The 18,834-nt window shown below is 39.5% G+C and overlaps 1 protein-coding gene across 9 annotated transcripts; it reads left to right on the top strand.

Moving 5' to 3' along the window:
• Positions 1-1,233: 1,233 nt before the first annotated feature.
• Positions 1,234-16,805, top strand: LOC126761498 (serine protease 1-like). Of its 9 annotated transcripts, none has more exons than XM_050477752.1 (3): positions 1,234-1,365; positions 15,942-16,099; positions 16,162-16,805. In XM_050477752.1, the coding sequence occupies exons 1-3, from the start codon at positions 1,267-1,269 to the stop codon at positions 16,724-16,726; spliced, it is 822 nt and encodes a 273-aa protein (XP_050333709.1). In that variant the 5' UTR covers positions 1,234-1,266; the 3' UTR covers positions 16,727-16,805. The 9 variants fall into 9 exon arrangements, with proteins under 9 accessions (XP_050333709.1, XP_050333715.1, XP_050333711.1 ...); XM_050477758.1 differs by lacking the exon at positions 15,942-16,099 and adding an exon at positions 1,582-2,013 and having other exon boundaries at positions 1,234-1,523; positions 16,594-16,805; XM_050477754.1 differs by lacking the exons at positions 15,942-16,099; positions 16,162-16,805 and adding exons at positions 11,705-11,862; positions 11,921-12,537.
• Positions 16,806-18,834: the final 2,029 nt, after the last annotated feature.

Here is an 18,834-nt window from a genome sequence, read left to right as displayed (position 1 = left end):
CTTTTTCAATAGCCTTTTGTTTGAGAGATTACGCGTGAGTCGTCTCAAGCTATTATGTTATTTTTGTTCAAGAGAGAGAGTTCGCGGAATTTTACTTCAAGATCTTAAATTGAAAGCATACAAAGTACAGCTTTTGCAAGACCTTCTCAAGCGACATCACTTCTCTCTATGGATTTATGATCCCAAATGATTAGCGGTTTCCGAGCAAAATTTTGTTCAGCGATTTTTTTTTTTATATATTTCTTAACTTATTTTCAAACAGTTGTATAAATATATAATTGACAAATGATTTTTTTGTTCAGTGTTTTTTTCCACGTTGAGCGTTTTTTGACCGATGTATAAAATGCATTTGGGACGAAGAACAACCTGAAGAGATAAAATCAACAGTGGAATCATCCGACTACTTCATGCCGAAAGTTCGAATATATTTTCTTTATATTACTAAAATTACATTTCAATCATAAATGATATATTGACACGATTCCACACGTTTTAATCATACAAGCATATAACTAAGAGGAAAGGATCCGCTACGAATTTTAAAATCACATATTGACCGATATGCTGAGAGGGTATACGAATATTGAAGTTGCTCTTGTTTTTATGTCCAAATCACTTATTTTGTTGGTAATAAACGTATTAAACATGATTGACTTTGATTATCGCGCGATCCTTAAACAAAGATATTGTCAAAATTAAAACACATTTTTAATGAAATATCATGTTTTTGTCTGTTTTCTTCCATGTATTCTTTTTTTCTAAATACCACTGACATAAATAAATATATTTATCATTTAAAATATAAAAGAGAGCTAATCGAAAAAAACAATTGATTGTTTTATGCACTTTTCGTACAAATATATCCAAAATCGATCTCATATCTGGGGGAGCAAAACCACAAAAGAACATGTATTGGAGAAAGTCTGGTTAATTACATTGACCGATATAAGAAATAATAATAAAATAAACAGTCGAACCTTTTATAAGTGATTTATGTTACGTGATTTCCAGTTTTCATTGATAATAATGCCGAATATTTCGCAAATTTTTGCTATGTTATGATAGGTACAATAGCTTCTTGAATATTTCCATTTAATCAGAGATTTATAAGTCAATAGTTTTATTGCTATAATTTATAGGGAGTATGTACGCAAAACTTCACACCAACTAAAGCCCTAGCTTATTCCGAATTTATAACCGTCCAATATTCATATAAAAAGGGAACCAGTAACTGTGAAATTATCAGTAACTCTTCAGAGTCACAACATGAAGTTCCTAGTAGTTTTCACTTTGCTCTTGGCTTCTGCCTACGCTTCACCAGTACTCTTCCAACGCCAAGTGGAAGTTCCAGTGTTGGCTGATAACCTAGAAGGACGCATTACCAATGGTCAAACCGCTTCCGCCGGTCAGTTCCCCTATCAAGTTGGACTTTCATTGAAATTGAGCGCACTCTCATCTGCCTGGTGTGGTGGTTCTTTGATTGGCAGCCAATGGGTCCTTACCGCTGCTCACTGCACTGACGGGTTAGTTAAAAAAATTTCTTTGTTTTTGTTCTTTTATTTATTTCTAATTTCTTTGTAGTGTTCAATCCGTGACCGTCTACTTGGGTGCTACCGTTCGTACATCGGCCGAAATTACAGTTACCGTAAGCAGCAGCAACATTATCATCCACTCAGGCTGGAACTCCAACACTTTGAAGAACGATATTTCCCTCATCAAAATCTCATCCGTTTCCTACTCCAGCAGAGTACAACCCGTCAGCTTGCCCGCCATCTCTAGCTCCTACTCTAACTATGTTGGTGCAACAGCTGTTGCCTCCGGTTGGGGAAAAATCAGCGATTCAGCTACTAGTGTGACAACTAACTTGCAATACGCTTACGTGCCAGTGGTTGCCAACACTGTCTGCTCCAGTGTTTATGGAACTTCGATTGTGACTTCATCTAACATTTGCATTTCGACCACCGGTGGAGTTTCCACTTGCAATGGTGACTCTGGCGGCCCATTGGTCGACACCTCTTCAGGCGTACAGATCGGTTTGACTTCATTCGGTGCTGCCGCCGGCTGCGCTAAGGGATACCCAGCTGCCTTCACCCGTGTGACCAGCTACTTGGACTGGATTAAGAGCAACACTGGCATTTCTGCTTAAGTTTTGTATCGAATCGATTTGGTTATGCATTAAATACAGTTGAAGAATTAAATCCCATGTGTTTTTTTACCCCATGATACTGTAAGAAATTAAATAAGGTTACCGGTTGGTGTATATAATAGGCATTTCTTCCGCATGATTAGTGTTCCGGCTTAGCTATACTACACAAGTAAAGAACGGCTTAGGTCGGATGAACAGAAGATTATTTACTCTCGAAATGTTCAACTATTACAGCTTATTTTTTCAGGCATAAATTCAGGTATATTAAAAAATCCATTATTCGAAGAAACAGTGAATGGATTACAATCATTTTGAGAATCTTATAACTTTTAATATAAGTAGGTCGCAGGCTCTCTTAGTTCCACTACTATCTTTTGCTTCATGTTCAAGATTTTTATATTAAAATCAAATCCTTTTGAAATCTAATAAATATATGTGATTTAAACTGAACTAAATATGCTATATTTAATGTAATGGGTATATGAGGAAAACAGCATTCAACCAATTTCTTTCATACTCATTATGAAAGCAGCATAATTTCTGGGAAAAGCTTTCCATCTAATTTGATTGATATAGTATATCTCACATATTGAACAACAGAAAACGTTCAAGGTCAGGTGACAAGTCTAAATGGATCCAAAACACTCTATCGGATATCTTTACGCTAGAAGAAGGCCTGGACCGATGCTTCCACGCAAATTTATTGATATGTATGTTGCTCACGCTTTGACGACATATTCAGGATAAAGTCTGCTAGAATAAGGAATATCAATGCTAGAAATATATGAAAGCTGGAAAAATTTGTGGTCCTATTTCACACATTCATAACATCATTTAATTTTCCTATAACAAATTTGTTGAGACGTTGATGACCATTTCGACTATGTCTAATGGTTTTCCGAAGATAAGACTACCGAGATTCTTCAGCCTCAGAACAATTGAGTAGAAAGTGCATAGATGTTTCCACTTACTCTCGTCCATACAACTTCGGCAACCAGCGTTCGCCAAGATTATTAGTCTTACCGCATGGATGCCTATTGCACAGTGTCCAGTAAGAACTCCTACGATTGCGGCGAAATGAACTTTGCTCCAGGCAAGTATCCTATATTTTAGGCCAAAGAGGTCTCGTAGTCGCACAAGACCTGATCTTACACAAACGTATGCTAAGCGGACACGGAATCCATTGGTTCAGTATAGGAACGCAAGACGCCAATAGGGATTCAACTCGGTTCCATACAGATGTGAGCGTAGTAAGGGTGTTCCTCTGGCAAACTCATCGGCGTTGCAGTCACCAGCGATTCCACTGTGACCAGACACCCAAACGAGTTTGATGATGAAGTACCTTGATGCTATTTCTAATGAGGACATAGACTCTTTGACTAGTTTTATGCCGCTCTGCTGTAGAAGTGAATGATCACCTTACATCTCTCTCTTCTTTCGTTTACCTTTAACTATAAGAACAACACCGTCAGCGTAGCCTATCACACGAAAGCCTCGTTCTTCAAGTTCTATGAGTAGGTCGTTAACCACCAAAATCCAAAAGTGTAGGGAAGGTACCCAACCCTGCAGGATTCCCTTTTTTACCACTCGAGACGTCTTAGTACTACCCTAAGCTATTCATAAGATATAGTATTGTTGAAGGCCATTTAGATATAGAGAAAGGTGCCTACAGCAAATTCCCTTCGCATAAGGGCTCTGCCATGACACTACATCGTGAACGCAACGTCGGCCGACCAGCCTTTGATGTAGGCATGCTAGGCACTTAACAGTTTACCTCTCGGTATTCTCCTCCTAATGTGCATATTTTTTTAGTCTCTCAAACGAAACGAGGGTTGGCTAATAGGGCTGAAATTCTTGGCACCGACTTGAGAGCTCCTTCCTTAACGCAACCTTAACCAGTCTGCGGTTCAGATAAGATCGAAACTCCGCCAGTGGAATTTCTTCAGCGGAATGGTTCAACGGAAAGTGACCATTAAGTATTATTGTCAACAACTCCTTGTAGCTCGTGGTCCAACCACTACTCGCATTTCTCAGATGCCCCAAGGGAATAGGTCTTTTCGTCAGAATGCGCCTAAAGCGTGAAGACTCGAGAGAGCCCTCTACACTTCCGCTGAAGCTCTCCATGAACCCTTATAAATCTTCCCAACGTCATTAGCCCCTCTTTTATGGGATTTATTCAAAAGCCTTCTGCTCGAAAATCTGATATCCGTTAGCTCCAATGTCCACCAAAGAGGCTTACCTATGCCTTTCTGTATTTTCTGGAGGCAAGAACTTTCAAGAGTAGTCATACAAATAGAGCTGAAAACCTCGACAAGCTACTCAATCACATTCGCTGATAGGATCGAGTTCTTATCAGGCGCGGTTGGAAGAACTGATCGAAGCTTCCTGTTATATACATCCCAATTGGTATTTCTGAAGTTTCTATAAATTCTGCATTCCGGCCTTCCAGATGAGATTTTTACGAATACCAATAATACCAAAGGTGTCATTAACTCGCTCTTTCCCTATACTTTTTAGCCGATTACATTTGTCTAATTTCGTGATTTGGTACTTGCTACATATGAACTAGTTAAAGTAAAAAATACAATACCTTTGTGGAAGTATGCCAACATGCACCAGCGATTAAAAAACCAGCTAGAATGCGCTAAGTTTGGGCGTAGCCGAACACACAAAAAAAAAATTTGTATCCTGCCCTGAATACCTAAACCAAGTTTTTATGTTTTAAAGCGAATTTACTCATTCAAATATTGAATGTGCTCTTGATTTTATATCTTCTGTATATATTTTTTTTAATCAAATCGGCTTGTTTGTAATAAAATTTATTATGGTTAGAGGGCTTTGGACCTTTTTGCGTATATTCTTCTTCTTCTTTACTGGCGTGCGATTATAACCGAGTTAACAACAGCGCACCAGCCGTTTCTTCTTTTCGCTACGTAGCGCCAATTGGATATTCCAAGCGTCGAATACTTTCAGAGATGAAGTGTTTTCGTCCATTCGGACGACATGACCTAGCCAGCGTAGCCGTTGTCTTTTAATTCGCTGAACTATGTCAATGTCGTCGTATATCTTATACAGCTCATCGTTCCATCGACTGCGATATTCGCCGTGGCCAATGCGCAAAGGACCATAAATTTTCGCAGAATTCTTCTCTCGAAAACTCGTAACGTCGACTCATCGGTTGCTGTCATCGTCCAAGCCTCTGCACCATATAGCAAGACGTGAATTATGAGTGACTTATAGAGTTAGGTTTTTGTTCGTCGAGAGAGGACTTTACTTCTCAATTTCCTACTCAGTAAGTAGCACATGTTGGCAAGAGTTATCCTGCGTTGGATTTCCAGGCTGACATTGTTGGTGGTGTTTATAGTGGTTCCTAAACAGACGAAATTAACTTCTTAGTTATGACTGTCAACATTGACGTGAGAGAAGAGTCGCGAGTGCGACGACTGTTTGTTTGATGAGAGAAGATGTTTCGTCTTACCCTCGTTCACTGCCAGACTCATTTGTACACTCTTATAGAAGATTGTACCGGTTTAGTTCTGCAGCTCGAATTATTTCCTCCTTGTCTGAAACCTCGTTTGGTATCGAACGGCTCGGAGAGGTCCTTCCCGATCCTGACGGAGCTTTTAGTGTTGCTCAACATCAGTTTACACAGCCGTATTAGTTTTGCGGAGATCATCGGAAGCTGTTTAAACTTATTCATTGGGGGTGTTTTTTACGTGGCTGGTCCCAAACCCAGTGCACAACCCTGTGTAGAGGATATTTCGCCTTCTTACTTTAGCTCGCCTTCAAACAGATGTTCTTAGGCTACCCAGAGTATACTTGGTCAAAGACCGGAAGTCGTGAGCTGCTTGAGTCATATGTAAAAGAATCGTTTTTGGCCACTCCCAAGTGAATGGCGAGAAGAGAACTTTCCTCACTTGCGTGAACTTCTACAAATGGCTCCTTTTTGCGTATAAAAGCATAGAATTCATCATATCCGTATTAAATCCACCCTCAGTCTCCTTACCGACAATACGCAAATAGTTATAGGAAAAATTTTAATAAAAATGAAACGTGGAGAAAATTTAAAAAAAATTGTAATTCAGTCACTTAAGAGTTAATCAAGTTAGGATGTAAATTTACCAAAGTGTTGGCTGCGAAAGAATCTTGTTTTCATTACTTTTGTAGATTTCATCCATTCTTTCAGAATTTTATCACAGTTTCTTGCATATTCTCTGATAGAATCAGATGGAATTTAAAAGAATCAGATGGAATTTTTGAGTTTGTTATAGGGAAAGTAGGCGTGATTGTATAAGTTGTTAGGTTGGGTAACCTCACATACCTAATTTCGCTGAAATTGGTCAAGTAATTCCTGTGATATAGGATGGTGGCTCATTTATTCAGTGAAATATCGCACTTTTAGTTATTTTCAACATACGTTTTAAATGAAGAGTGGGCACTATTATTATCTGATTTTACCCATTTTCACATTGTATGAAGAAGCAAGAGGGTCTTCTCAGCAAGTTTGGTTGAGTTAGCGTGAGTGATTTCGAAAATATATACATTAAATCGTTTAGAGAGCAGGGTCATGTCTACTTTTTCAAAATTTTTGCTCGCAGGTGCCCCCTGCTACGACGATTTAGTGCTTAGTTAAGGCTCTTAGTTGGCTTTCCTTAAATGGCGTTTTGTGGGCGTGGCAGTGGTCCGATTACGCCCACCTACTATTTCCGAGTATTAATATAAACAATCGAACAAAAAAACAGACCTATCGTCAGTAACCTTTTATAAATAATTTAGTTTCGACATCCGATAATCGCGTACGTCAATCAGTGCTTTTCAGTTTTCATTGATAATAATGGTGAGTATTTCGCATAGTTTGCTTTGTTATGATAGGTACAATAGCTTCTTGAATATTTCCATTTAATCAGAGATTTATAAGTCAATAGGTTTATTGCTATAATTTATAGGGAGTATGTACGCAAGACATCACACCAACTAAAACCCTAACTTATTCCGAATTTATAACCGGCCTTCAATATTCATATAAAAAGGGAACCAGTAACTGTGAAATTATCAGTAACTCTTCAGAGTCACAACATGAAGTTCCTAGTAGTTTTCACTTTGCTCTTGGCTTCTGCCTACGCTTCACCAGTACTCTTCCAACGCCAAGTGGAAGTACCAGTGTTGGCTGATAACCTCGAAGGACGTATTACCAATGGTCAAACCGCTTCCGCCGGTCAGTTCCCGTATCAAGTTGGACTTTCATTGAAATTGAGTGCCCTCTCATCTGCCTGGTGTGGTGGTTCTTTGATTGGCAGCCAATGGGTCCTTACCGCTGCTCACTGCACTGACGGGTTAGTTAAAAAATTTTTTTTGTTTTTGTTCTTTTATTTATTTCTAATTTCTTTGCAGTGTTCAATCCGTGACTGTCTACTTGGGTGCTACCGTTCGCACATCGGCCGAAATTACAGTTACCGTAAGCAGCAGCAACATTATCATCCACTCAGGCTGGAACTCCAACACTCTGAAGAACGATATTTCGCTCATCAAAATCTCAGCTGTTTCCTACTCCAGCAGAGTACAACCCGTCAGCTTGCCCGCCATCTCTAGCTCCTACTCTAACTATGTTGGTGCAACAGCTGTTGCCTCCGGTTGGGGAAAAATCAGCGATTCAGCTACTAGTGTGACAACTAATTTGCAATACGCTTACGTGCCAGTGGTTGCCAACACTGTCTGCTCCAATGTTTATGGAACTTCGATTGTGACTTCATCTAACATTTGCATTTCGACCACCGGTGGTGTTTCCACTTGCAATGGTGACTCTGGTGGCCCATTGGTCGACACCTCTTCGGGCGTACAGATCGGTTTGACTTCATTCGGTGCTGCCGCCGGCTGCGCTAAGGGATACCCAGCTGCCTTCACCCGTGTGACCAGCTACTTGGACTGGATTAAGAGCAACACTGGCATTTCTGCTTAAGTTTTGTATCGAATCGTTTTGGATATGCATTAAATACAGTTGAAGAATTAAATCCCATGTGTTTTTTTATCCGATCATAATGTACGAAACTAAATAAGTAACCTGGTGTATATAATAGGCATTTCGTCCACATGATTAACATTTGTTTTGTATTTCAAAGCCAGAGTCATATTTTCAGGTATTTTAAAATTTTATATTAAAACAGCTTTTATTCGAATTTACATCCTTGTTATAGTTTTAAGAGTTGAGATGACATACCTTAAAGGCACAATTTGTGCAAAGATTTTTCCCAAAATATGTAATGGGTTTGTCAATAAGAACACTACAAAAAACGGTTTGGGATATAAGTGAAATTCCTTTTTCCTGTCAAAGTACATTCAATGAATTAAACTCGATTTTTTTTGTTTGACCACCACGGGCGCGCTAGCAGAAGTCCAGACGCTGAACCCAATTTTCGACAATTTTTAAGCACAAATCGGCCGATACTGCTGTAGTTTCACGTTCGATATTCGTACGAAGTTCACTAATCGTCGCTAGCTTGTTGGCATAGACCATGGACTTGACTTAGTCGCAAAGGAAATAGTCTAACGCCGTCAAATCGCACGACCGAGGCGGCCAGTTGACTGGGCCATTTCGTGAGATAACACGTTTAACAAACTTGGTTTTCAATAAATCGATTGTGACATTCGCTATGTGGCTTGTGGCGCCGTCCATCTACTGTGCAAGTCCATATCATCCAATTCCGGCCAAAAATCTATCTATCTATCATATCAGTGTAGGTTCAAAAACATTTGGAAGTGGTTTCATGCAGACTACTTCTCCTAAACGAGGAATTATTGTAATGATTTGTCCATTTTATATGTTCAGACCCCGTAAGTATTTTGTTCATAAAGTACGCAGCTCATCAGAATTAAATGAAAGAGAGTAGAATATATATAAGTTTGTATGTGGGTTTTATACCACGGGAGGCACGAGATGGCTGATATGTACATGGTGCGCCTCAAAGTGACTATTAAACTCCAAACTTGGAAGTGTCTAATCTGATTTATTGAAATTTGTCTGGTTCAGTATATCTTATGTCCATATCTCTTTCGATTCTGTGACCTTCAAGAATGCAAAATTCGAATTTTGTAGCCCAATTGATCTCTGTGTATTACACCATATCTTTGTTTGGTTACCGACGTTATAAAGAGTGACCCATTTCGAAGTTACCCATTTTTTTAAAGAAAAAACACAGAAACTTAAAATATATTGGGGAATATTTAATATCATTCCAAAAAACATTATTTGTTAATATTTTTTTGAAAATTATCTCTTTTAAATTTTGGCCACGGCTACGTCTCTGATCAATCATTCGTTGAGTTTCGAAGACTCATTCGAGCATTTCGACTGATAACTGGCGAATGACCCCCACGATGTTTTGCTCCAAGGCTTGCACCGAAGCGGGATTGTCCGCATATAATGGATTGTCAAAAAAGTCTTGCGGTATTTTCGCTAGTTGGCGCTGAAAGCGCGTAGTTCTAGTTTTATTCGTCGCATCGGGTCATGCTATACCTTTTTGGACGCGCTAACACGTGTTTGATTGATTGTCGTTTCTTTTAAGTCGTTCGTGAGTTATAGCGTCGCAAACATGGAGCAAAATAAAGAGAAAATACGGCATATTTTACAGTACTACTACGATAAAGGCAAAAATTCATCTCAAGCCGCCAATAAAATTTGTACAGTTTATGGACCCGATACAGTTTCCATTTCCACCGCACAACGATGGTTTCAACGTTTTCGTTCTGGTGTAGAAGTGGTCGAAGATGCGCCACGCTCCGGAAGGCCTGTCGTCGAAAATTGCGATAGAATCGCTGAATTGGTCGAAAGAGACCGGCATAATAGCAGCCGTACCATCGGTCAAGAGCTGGGCATGAGTCATCAAAAATTCATTTCAATTTCAATAAAAAACAAAAATTCAATAAAAATAGCGCAAGACTTTTTTGACCTTTCACCACAAGAAAGAGTCAAACGGTCTGATATCACACAATCTTGACGGCCAATCGAACGGCCCAAAACGTGAAATTATATGCTCGCCGACGTGTTCTCTAAATAAATCCATTGATTGATGCTTCGCTAGGGAAGTGGTGCCATCTTGTTGAAACCAAATGTCGCAGAAATCACGAGTTTCAATTTCAGGCATCAAATAGTCGGTTATCATGGCACGATAACGGTCGCCATTGACGGTTACGTTCTCACCGGCATCATTTTTGAAGAAATATGGACCGATGATTCCACCGCCCCACAAACCACCCCTTTGTTTTTTTCCCGTTTTTTTTGAATGAAATGGCAGCTCTTGAATCTCTTCAGGTTGCTCTTTATCCCAAATGCGCCAATTGTTCTTGTTTACATCCCCATTGAGCCAGAAATGGGCTTCATCGCAGAACAAAATTTCGTTCGAGAACTTTGGATCTTCATGGAATTTCTCGATAGGCAATATATCGAAGCGATGTCGCTTGGGAAGATCGAGCAGCTGCAGTTCTTGCACAAACTGACTTTTATGCGCTTTTAATTTAAGATCTCGAAGTAAAATGTGCCAAGTCTTTCCATATATCAGTCCGAGTTGCTGCGAACGGCGCCGAATCGACTCTTCACGGTCCTCATGTACACTCTCAGCTATGGCTGCTATATTTTCTTCACTGCGTGCAAGACGTGTCTTAATCGGTCGAATGTTATCCAATAATGATTGCTGGGTGTTAAGATGGGTGATGGTGTTGCGCATAGTACGCTTAGCCGATTATGCAGACCAAAAGTTGAGCGAAACACGCTCGTAAACGTTGTTCAGGCGTAGGTCTTTCTACGATGAAATGCCTAACCATACTGAACAAAAATAACATGACAGTTTAACACGGCTCACGCGATATCTGTCAAAAAAAGGATATGGAAAAAGCTACATCTACTCGGAATCCCTGTTATTATTATAAAGGCGTTGGAATTGGCAAATTTCTCTCCTCCGCAATGTCAACCTCTTCAGAGTGTCGAGTAGGCACGTATACCACATACATACAAAAAACAATTAATAACATTCAAATATATTAAAAACTTATCTATAAATATTGGCTTACCTCTAAAAGATTTATGGTATAGCATACGTCATGCAGTGACTTGAGACTTGCAGACGACAATAATGCCTAGACAGGCAGTTTAAATTAAGACATGGCGATAACATAAACATAACTTTTTTAGTTAGTTTACTATGTTATGATAAGTACAATAAGTTCTCCAATATTTGACTATAAACAAAAATTGATAAGTCAATGGGTTTATGGCCATAATTTATAAGGTGCATATTTAAATTCGTACACACGCGCCTCTAACGCACACTCCTTAACTCGAAATAAATAATCAGAATTAATTGTCTCACTTAAAGCTCCTAAATTATTCAGATTTCAACGTCTTCCAGAACTCCTATAAAAAGGGGAATATTTACTGTGAAATTATCAGTAACTCTTCAGAGTCACAACATGAAGTTCCTAGTAGTTTTCACTTTGCTCTTGGCTTCTGCCTACGCTTCACCAGTACTCTTCCAACGCCAATTGGAAGTACCAGTCTTGGCTGATTACCTAGAAGGACGTATTACCAATGGTCAAACCGCTTCCGCCGGTCAGTTCCCGTATCAAGTAGGACTTTCGTTGAAATTGAGCGCACTCTCATCTGCCTGGTGTGGTGGTTCTTTGATTGGCAGCCAATGGGTCCTTACCGCTGCTCACTGCACTGACGGGTTGGTTAAAAATATTTCTTTGTTTTTGTTCTTTTATTTATTTCTAATTTCTTTGTAGTGTTCAATCCGTGACTGTCTACTTGGGTGCAACCGTTCGTACATCGGCCGAAATTAAAGTTACCGTAAGCAGTAGCAACATTATCATCCACTCAGGCTGGAACTCCAACACTCTGAAGAACGATATTTCGCTCATCAAAATCTCAGCTGTTTCCTACTCCAGCAGAGTACAACCCGTCAGCTTGCCCGCCATCTCTAGCTCCTACTCTAACTATGTTGGTGCAACAGCTGTTGCCTCCGGTTGGGGAAAAATCAGCGATTCAGCTACTGGTGTGACAACTAATCTGCAATACGCTTACGTGCCAGTGGTTGCCAACACTGTCTGCTCCAATGTTTATGGAACTTCGATTGTGACTTCATCTAACATTTGCATTTCGACCACCGGTGGAGTTTCCACTTGCAATGGTGACTCTGGTGGCCCATTGGTCGATACCTCTTCGGGCGTACAGATCGGTTTGACTTCATTCGGTGCTGCCGCCGGCTGCGCTAAGGGATACCCAGCTGCCTTCACCCGTGTGACCAGCTACTTGGACTGGATTAAGAGCAACACTGGCATTTCTGCTTAAGTTTTGTATCGAATCGATTTGGTTATGCATTAAATACAGTTGAAGAATTAAATCCCATGTGTTTTTTTATCCCATGATACTCAATGAAATTAAATAAGGTTACCGGTTGGTGTATATAATAAGCATTTCTTCCACATGATTAGTGTTGCGGCTTAGCTATACTACACAAGTAAAGGATGGCTTAGATCGGATGAACAGAAGATTAGAAACTCTCGAAATGCTCAATGTTTAAAGCTTATTTTTTCAGGCATAAATTCAGGTATATTAAAAAATCCATTATTCGAAGAAACAGTGAATTTTGTGAATCTTATAACTTTTAATATAAGTAGGTCATAGGCTCTCTTAGTTCCACTACTATCTTTTGCTTCATGTCCTAGATTTTTCTATTAAATTCAAATCCTTCATGAAATAGAATAGTTATATGTAATTTAAACTGAACTAAATATGCTAAATTTAATGTAATGGGTATATGAGGAAAACAGCATTTAACCAATTTCTTTCATATTCATTAGCCAAGATTATCAGCCTTACCGCATGGATGCCTATTGGACAGTATCCAGTAAGAACTCCTACGTTTGCGCCGAAATGAACTTTTCTCGAGGCAAGTAGTTCAGTAGATCTCCTATATTCTAGTTTGGGCCAAAGATATCTTGTAGTCGCACAAGAGCTGATCTTCGACCAGCATATGCTATGCGAACGCGCACGCGAGTACAGGAATGCAATACGCCAACGGATACCCAACTCGGTCCTATTCAGATGTGAGCGCAGTAAGGGGCCCATCAGACAAGCTCATCGCCGTTGCAATTGTCAGCGATTCCACTGTGACCAGACATCCAAACGAGTTTGATAATAAAGTAGCTGCTTCTAATGAGCACAGACACTCTTTGACTTGTTTTAAGCACAAAGTTAGCGAGCTCAGAGCTAATATTAGCGCGCAGTTGTCGAAGTGAATGATCACCCCCTGAAAGGAGCTGTAATTCGTAGGCCTACGTCTCGTGTTACCATGCTAGCAGCTACTTCTATCTGAACAACGTTACAGTAGTGCGCAGCTTCGTCCTAACGATCTCCTTCGGTTACCGCATAGACGGCATTTAGGAACTTTACTTTAACGAAAAGAATAACATCGTCAGCGTAGGCTATAACCCGACAGCATCGTTCTTCAAGTTCTATGAGAAGGTCATTAACCACAAAAAACCAAAAGAGTGGGAAGGTACCCCACCCTTCGAGATTCCCCTTTTTACTTTCCGGAACGTTTTAGTACTGGAGAAAGATGCGTACAGCAAATTCCTTATACACAAGGGCTCCTTCCAGCCATGACACTACATCATAAAAGGGTGTCGACCGATCTGCCTTTGATGTAGACATTCTGGGCACTTAACAGCTTATCTCTCGGTATTCTACTCCTAATATAGTTAGTTTTTAGTCTGTCAAATAATTTAATAAAAAACGAGGATAGGATAATGAGCTGAAGTCCTAGGCACTGACTTGAGAGCCCTTTCCGGTCTTTGGTATAAATGTAACCTTAACTAGTCCGTGGGCCTTCGGACTTGGCCTAATCTAACACAGTTCGCGTGGATGGGGGCGAGCCAGCTGCACAATAACTTAACGGTCCACTGCAGTTGCACCGGTATGATACCATCAGGGACCGGGGACTTGAAATCTTTGAATGTGTTCAGATAAGCTCGAAACTCCGCTAGTGGCATTTCTTCGGCGAAATGGTTCAACGGAAAGAAGCATTGAGGATTAGTTTCAACGGCTCCTCGCATCTCGCGGTCCAACCACTATCCGCATTTCTCAGATACCCCTGTGGAGTAGAACTTTCTTCAGAATGCGCTTAAAGCGTGAAGACTCGTCAAAGCCCTTTACACTTCCGCAGAAGGCTATCCACGAGGCTTTCCTAGTTTTCTTTTATTCGGAATTGTATATAGGCATTCCCGCCTTATAAAGCCGCCAAACGTCATTAGACGTGGGTTTTATTGGAAAAAATTCTGCTCGAAGGTATCCGTTAGCTCCACTGTCTACGAAAGAGGTTTCCCTATGCCTTTCTGAGTTTTCTGGGCGCAAGTACTTCAAGAGTAGTTTTACAAACAGAGCAAAACCTCAAAGAGCTCATCAACCGCACTCATGGATAGGATCGAGTCCTTGTCAGTCGCGATTGGAAAAGCTGATCGAAGCTTCCTGCAATATATGTCCTAATTGGTATTCCTGAAGATCCTATAAGTTCTGTACTCCCATCGTACCACGCCCAAGCTACAACTAATGTATTTATGATCAGAGAAGGAGTGTTCGTGTAGAACCGTTTGATATAATCAAGCAGGGCCGGGAAGAGGTCGCTGATGGAGACTGTGCTGGGAGACCTGCGACTTCGACAAACACCGACAATGTGACTCGTGTGCGCAAAGTTTCGAACTCAGACTGTTAACTAAGTATTCGCTTAATTGCCCAGATGTTAAATTTATCAAAATCTGTGGTTCATGACATTGTGCCGGAGCACTTGAACATAACGTAATCACTGGTAATGAGTCATGGATCTTTGAGTATGATTCTGAGACAAAGAGCCAATCTTCCGAGCATTTTGAGACGACAAAGGGGATCCAAGCAGCATGCACCTCGGCTCTCAAGGCTATTCCGGAGAATACCTAAAATGACGCCAACGACGCAGAAGGAGCCTATTTTGAAAGTTTTTAAGGATTGTATCCTATTACTTTTCGAACAAACCCTGTATTATCTGATTTTACCCATTTTCATATTGTATGAAGAAGCAAGACGGCAAGTTTTGTTGAGTTAGCGTGAGGGCTTTTGAAGATATATAGATTTAACCCTTTAGAGAGAAGGGCCATGCCTACTTTTACAAAATGTTTGCCCACGCGCGAAATTACAGTCCTATATGTATCTTAATTTAGTGCTTAGTTATGGCACTTTATAGATTTTCCTTAAACGGCGTTTTGTAGGTGTGGCAGTGGTTCGATTACGCCCACCTACTATTTCCGAGAACTAATACAAACAGTTGAAGAAATAAACAGATTTATCGTCAGTAACCTTTTATAAATAATTTAGTGTCGACATCCGATAATCGCGTACGTCAATCAGTGCTTTTCAGTTTTCATTGATAATAATGGTGAGTATTTCGCATAGTTTGCTATGTTATGATAGGTACAATAGCTTCTTGAATATTTCCATTTAATCAGAGATTTATAAGTCAATAGGTTTATTGCTATAATTTATAGGGAGTATGTACGCAAGACTTCGCACCAACTAAAGCCCTAGCTTATTCCGAATTTATAATCGGCCTTCAATATTCATATAAAAAGGGAACCAGTAACTGTGAAATTATCAGTAACTCTTCAGAGTCACAACATGAAGTTCCTAGTAGTTTTCACTTTACTCTTGGCTTCTGCCTACGCTTCACCAGTACTCTTCCAACGCCAAGTGGAAGTACCAGTGTTGGCTGATAACCTAGAAGGACGTATTACCAATGGTCAAACCGCTTCCGCCGGTCAGTTCCCGTATCAAGTAGGACTTTCATTGAAATTGAGCGCACTCTCATCTGCCTGGTGTGGTGGTTCTTTGATTGGCAGCCAATGGGTCCTTACCGCTGCTCACTGCACTGACGGGTTAGATAAAACATTTCTTTGTTTTTGTACCTTTTAAATATTTATTTCTAATTTCTTTGTAGTGTTCAATCCGTGACTGTCTACTTGGGTGCTACCGTTCGTACATCGGCCGAAATTACAGTTACTGTAAGCAGCAGCAACATTATCATCCACTCAGGCTGGAACTCCAACACTCTGAAGAACGATATTTCGCTCATCAAAATCTCATCCGTTTCCTACTCCAGCAGAGTACAACCCGTCAGCTTGCCCGCTATCTCTAGCTCCTACTCTAACTATGTTGGTGCAACAGCTGTTGCCTCCGGTTGGGGAAAAATCAGCGATTCAGCTACTAGTGTGACAACTAACTTGCAATACGCTTACGTGCCAGTGGTTGCCAACACTGTCTGCTCCAGTGTTTATGGAACTTCGATTGTGACTTCATCTAACATTTGCATTTCGACCACCGGTGGAGTTTCCACTTGCAATGGTGACTCTGGTGGCCCATTGGTGGACACCTCTTCGGGCGTACAGATCGGTTTGACTTCATTCGGTGCTGCCGCCGGCTGCGCTAAGGGATACCCAGCTGCCTTCACCCGTGTGACCAGCTACTTGGACTGGATTAAGAGCAACACTGGCATTTCTGCTTAAGTTTTGTACAGACACCTTTGCATATAATAAAACGGTTATGGATTAATAATATGAAAAAAAAATGTAAATTGTTTCAAAATCTTTGTTCTCATGTGTGAATTAGCGGTATAGTCGTTGTATCAAAACGAACGATGATAAATTGACGATGATTAGATTTCAGGTAATATTGGTAACACTTTACTAAGTTTACCTGATTCTCCATCGTCTTTATATCCTCGTTAAATTCCGAGTGACTGCTTGTCGCGACATCCAAAGGGAACATGGAGGTTTGTATTGCCGATGAGCAGAATCGATCTATTGCACGTCCACAAAGCAGCGTTAAGTGAAAACATAAATTGTCCTTTGCCAAAATTTTTTAAAAGTAAGTTTCCGCCCAGTAAATGGTTATTGTATATATTTTTCAAACAGTTCAAGTTAAATCAAACATACTTGCCGGAGAAATGTCCTTTTGAAAAATGTGAATGGGTAAAATCAAATAATAACCACGCCCACTCTCCATATAGTGGTTATGTTGAAAAGTGCTAAAAACAATACATTTAACTACAAAGCTGGTATAGAAGACTCCTTAGGAGTAGAGAAAAAAAATTGCACAATTCATGTGGCACCGCCTGCATTTAGGAGAAATCTTATACCTCAGGAACTATTTGACCGACTTCAACCAAATTTTGTGTGTAAGGTTACCCGAACATTAATGTTTAAATTCCATCTGAGTTAATCAACGAAGATATCATATTGATCCCTGTGCGTAAGGCTGTATTTTACCGAACATATCGGTCAATTTGTGTGATCTAGTATTCAAATTTGAAGATAATATTTTTATGATTACAGCAGGACCTTGTGCCCAGAATGAGAAAAATTAAATTAATTTATTTATTTATTCCCTCATCTACCATTTACCTGGCATTCATATTTTCGAACTTTCGGTTGACTTTATAGTGCATATATCGGACAATTCGAAAAAAAAACGAGATTCAAAAAGATTATATATTTCGTAAGAGTGTAACCTCGTGCCTAAAATTGAACATATATTATGTGGGCAATACTTCCCCTAGTTCTCATATACCACATATATGAATTCTTAAACACACGCTTGACTTTGTACCTTATACATACATACATATGTGGGTCAGACTGCAACATTTCTTAATGAAATTCAGAGAGCCTCAATTAGTGGTAAGAAAGTCTAGTCAAAATATTCCTTTGCCCTCATATTTTTTGTATATGAAAGACGATAAGAATTTCAAGCATCCTGTTGGCTTTATATCATATTCAAAGATGTCGGGTTTTCCAATAGGGATGATATGATTTCTATGTAATATGTCATGATCAGTAATTATTTCGCATTGATGTGGTAAATAAACAAAACTGTTGATTCTGGTTCATGAATAACATGTAGTATTTTGTTGGTAATAATAATATGATGTTTCATTGTGGTATTTCAATAAACAAGCTAAAAAAAGCTAAAAAATGGTAACAATCTTTGCTAAAAGCTTTTACACAAAAGCTCATTGAAATGTTCTGTCAAAGTGACTTAAAAAATTAACAAAAAAATGGAAAGTAATAGGAAAACGACGCGCATTTATTTAAGGACTTCTGAGACAAAGTCCCTCATTGAAGTTTGTGGGCCAAGATCTGTACGCTGCTAAACAATTTAACAAAAAGACATAGGTAAGTAAGCACCACTTCATTTATAAAAATATTCTCATTTAAATCTTGTAAATCTAACATTTTTTAGGCACGGAAAACGTTAAATTGGTCCTAATGGTGGAACAACGCATTGCTTTCTGCGTTAATAAGTAAATAAAGATATTATATTTATTAAGACTTTGTGCATTTATATGACACTTGAAAACTATTATACCAAAGGGTAATAATGTTAGTCATCAATGCATTTCTTATAGTAATTCCACTGTTGTTTGTAACACCTACGGAAATGCTTCTTTGGGGCTGCTGCCTTTTCTTGGATCTCTGATTGCTGAATCCAACACTGATTGATGTTATCATTTCTGTTGTTGCAAATATTATGCATACAACGTAAAAACAACTTTTATTATTGTGTTCACATTTTTAGCTTCCAAACCTTTCTCAATTTTTCGAAAATTCAACAA

Source organism: Bactrocera neohumeralis, chromosome 6 (assembly GCF_024586455.1).
Source record: "Bactrocera neohumeralis isolate Rockhampton chromosome 6, APGP_CSIRO_Bneo_wtdbg2-racon-allhic-juicebox.fasta_v2, whole genome shotgun sequence".
Lineage (NCBI taxonomy): Eukaryota > Metazoa > Arthropoda > Insecta > Diptera > Tephritidae > Bactrocera > Bactrocera neohumeralis.
This window is presented reverse-complemented; position numbering and strand designations above follow the sequence as displayed.

Excerpts from the sequence above, each read along its gene's own strand:
- LOC126761498 (XM_050477752.1), top strand. The coding sequence starts at position 1,267 with ATGAAGTTCCTAGTAGTTTTCACTTTGCTCTTGGCTTCTGCCTACGCT. Across the intron at positions 1,366-15,941 it reads TTCCAGTGTTGGCTGATAAC|CTAGAAGGACGTATTACCAA; the intron begins CTAGAAGGACGC and ends TTGGCTGATAAC. Across the intron at positions 16,100-16,161 it reads GCTGCTCACTGCACTGACGG|TGTTCAATCCGTGACTGTCT; the intron begins GTTAGATAAAAC and ends ATTTCTTTGTAG.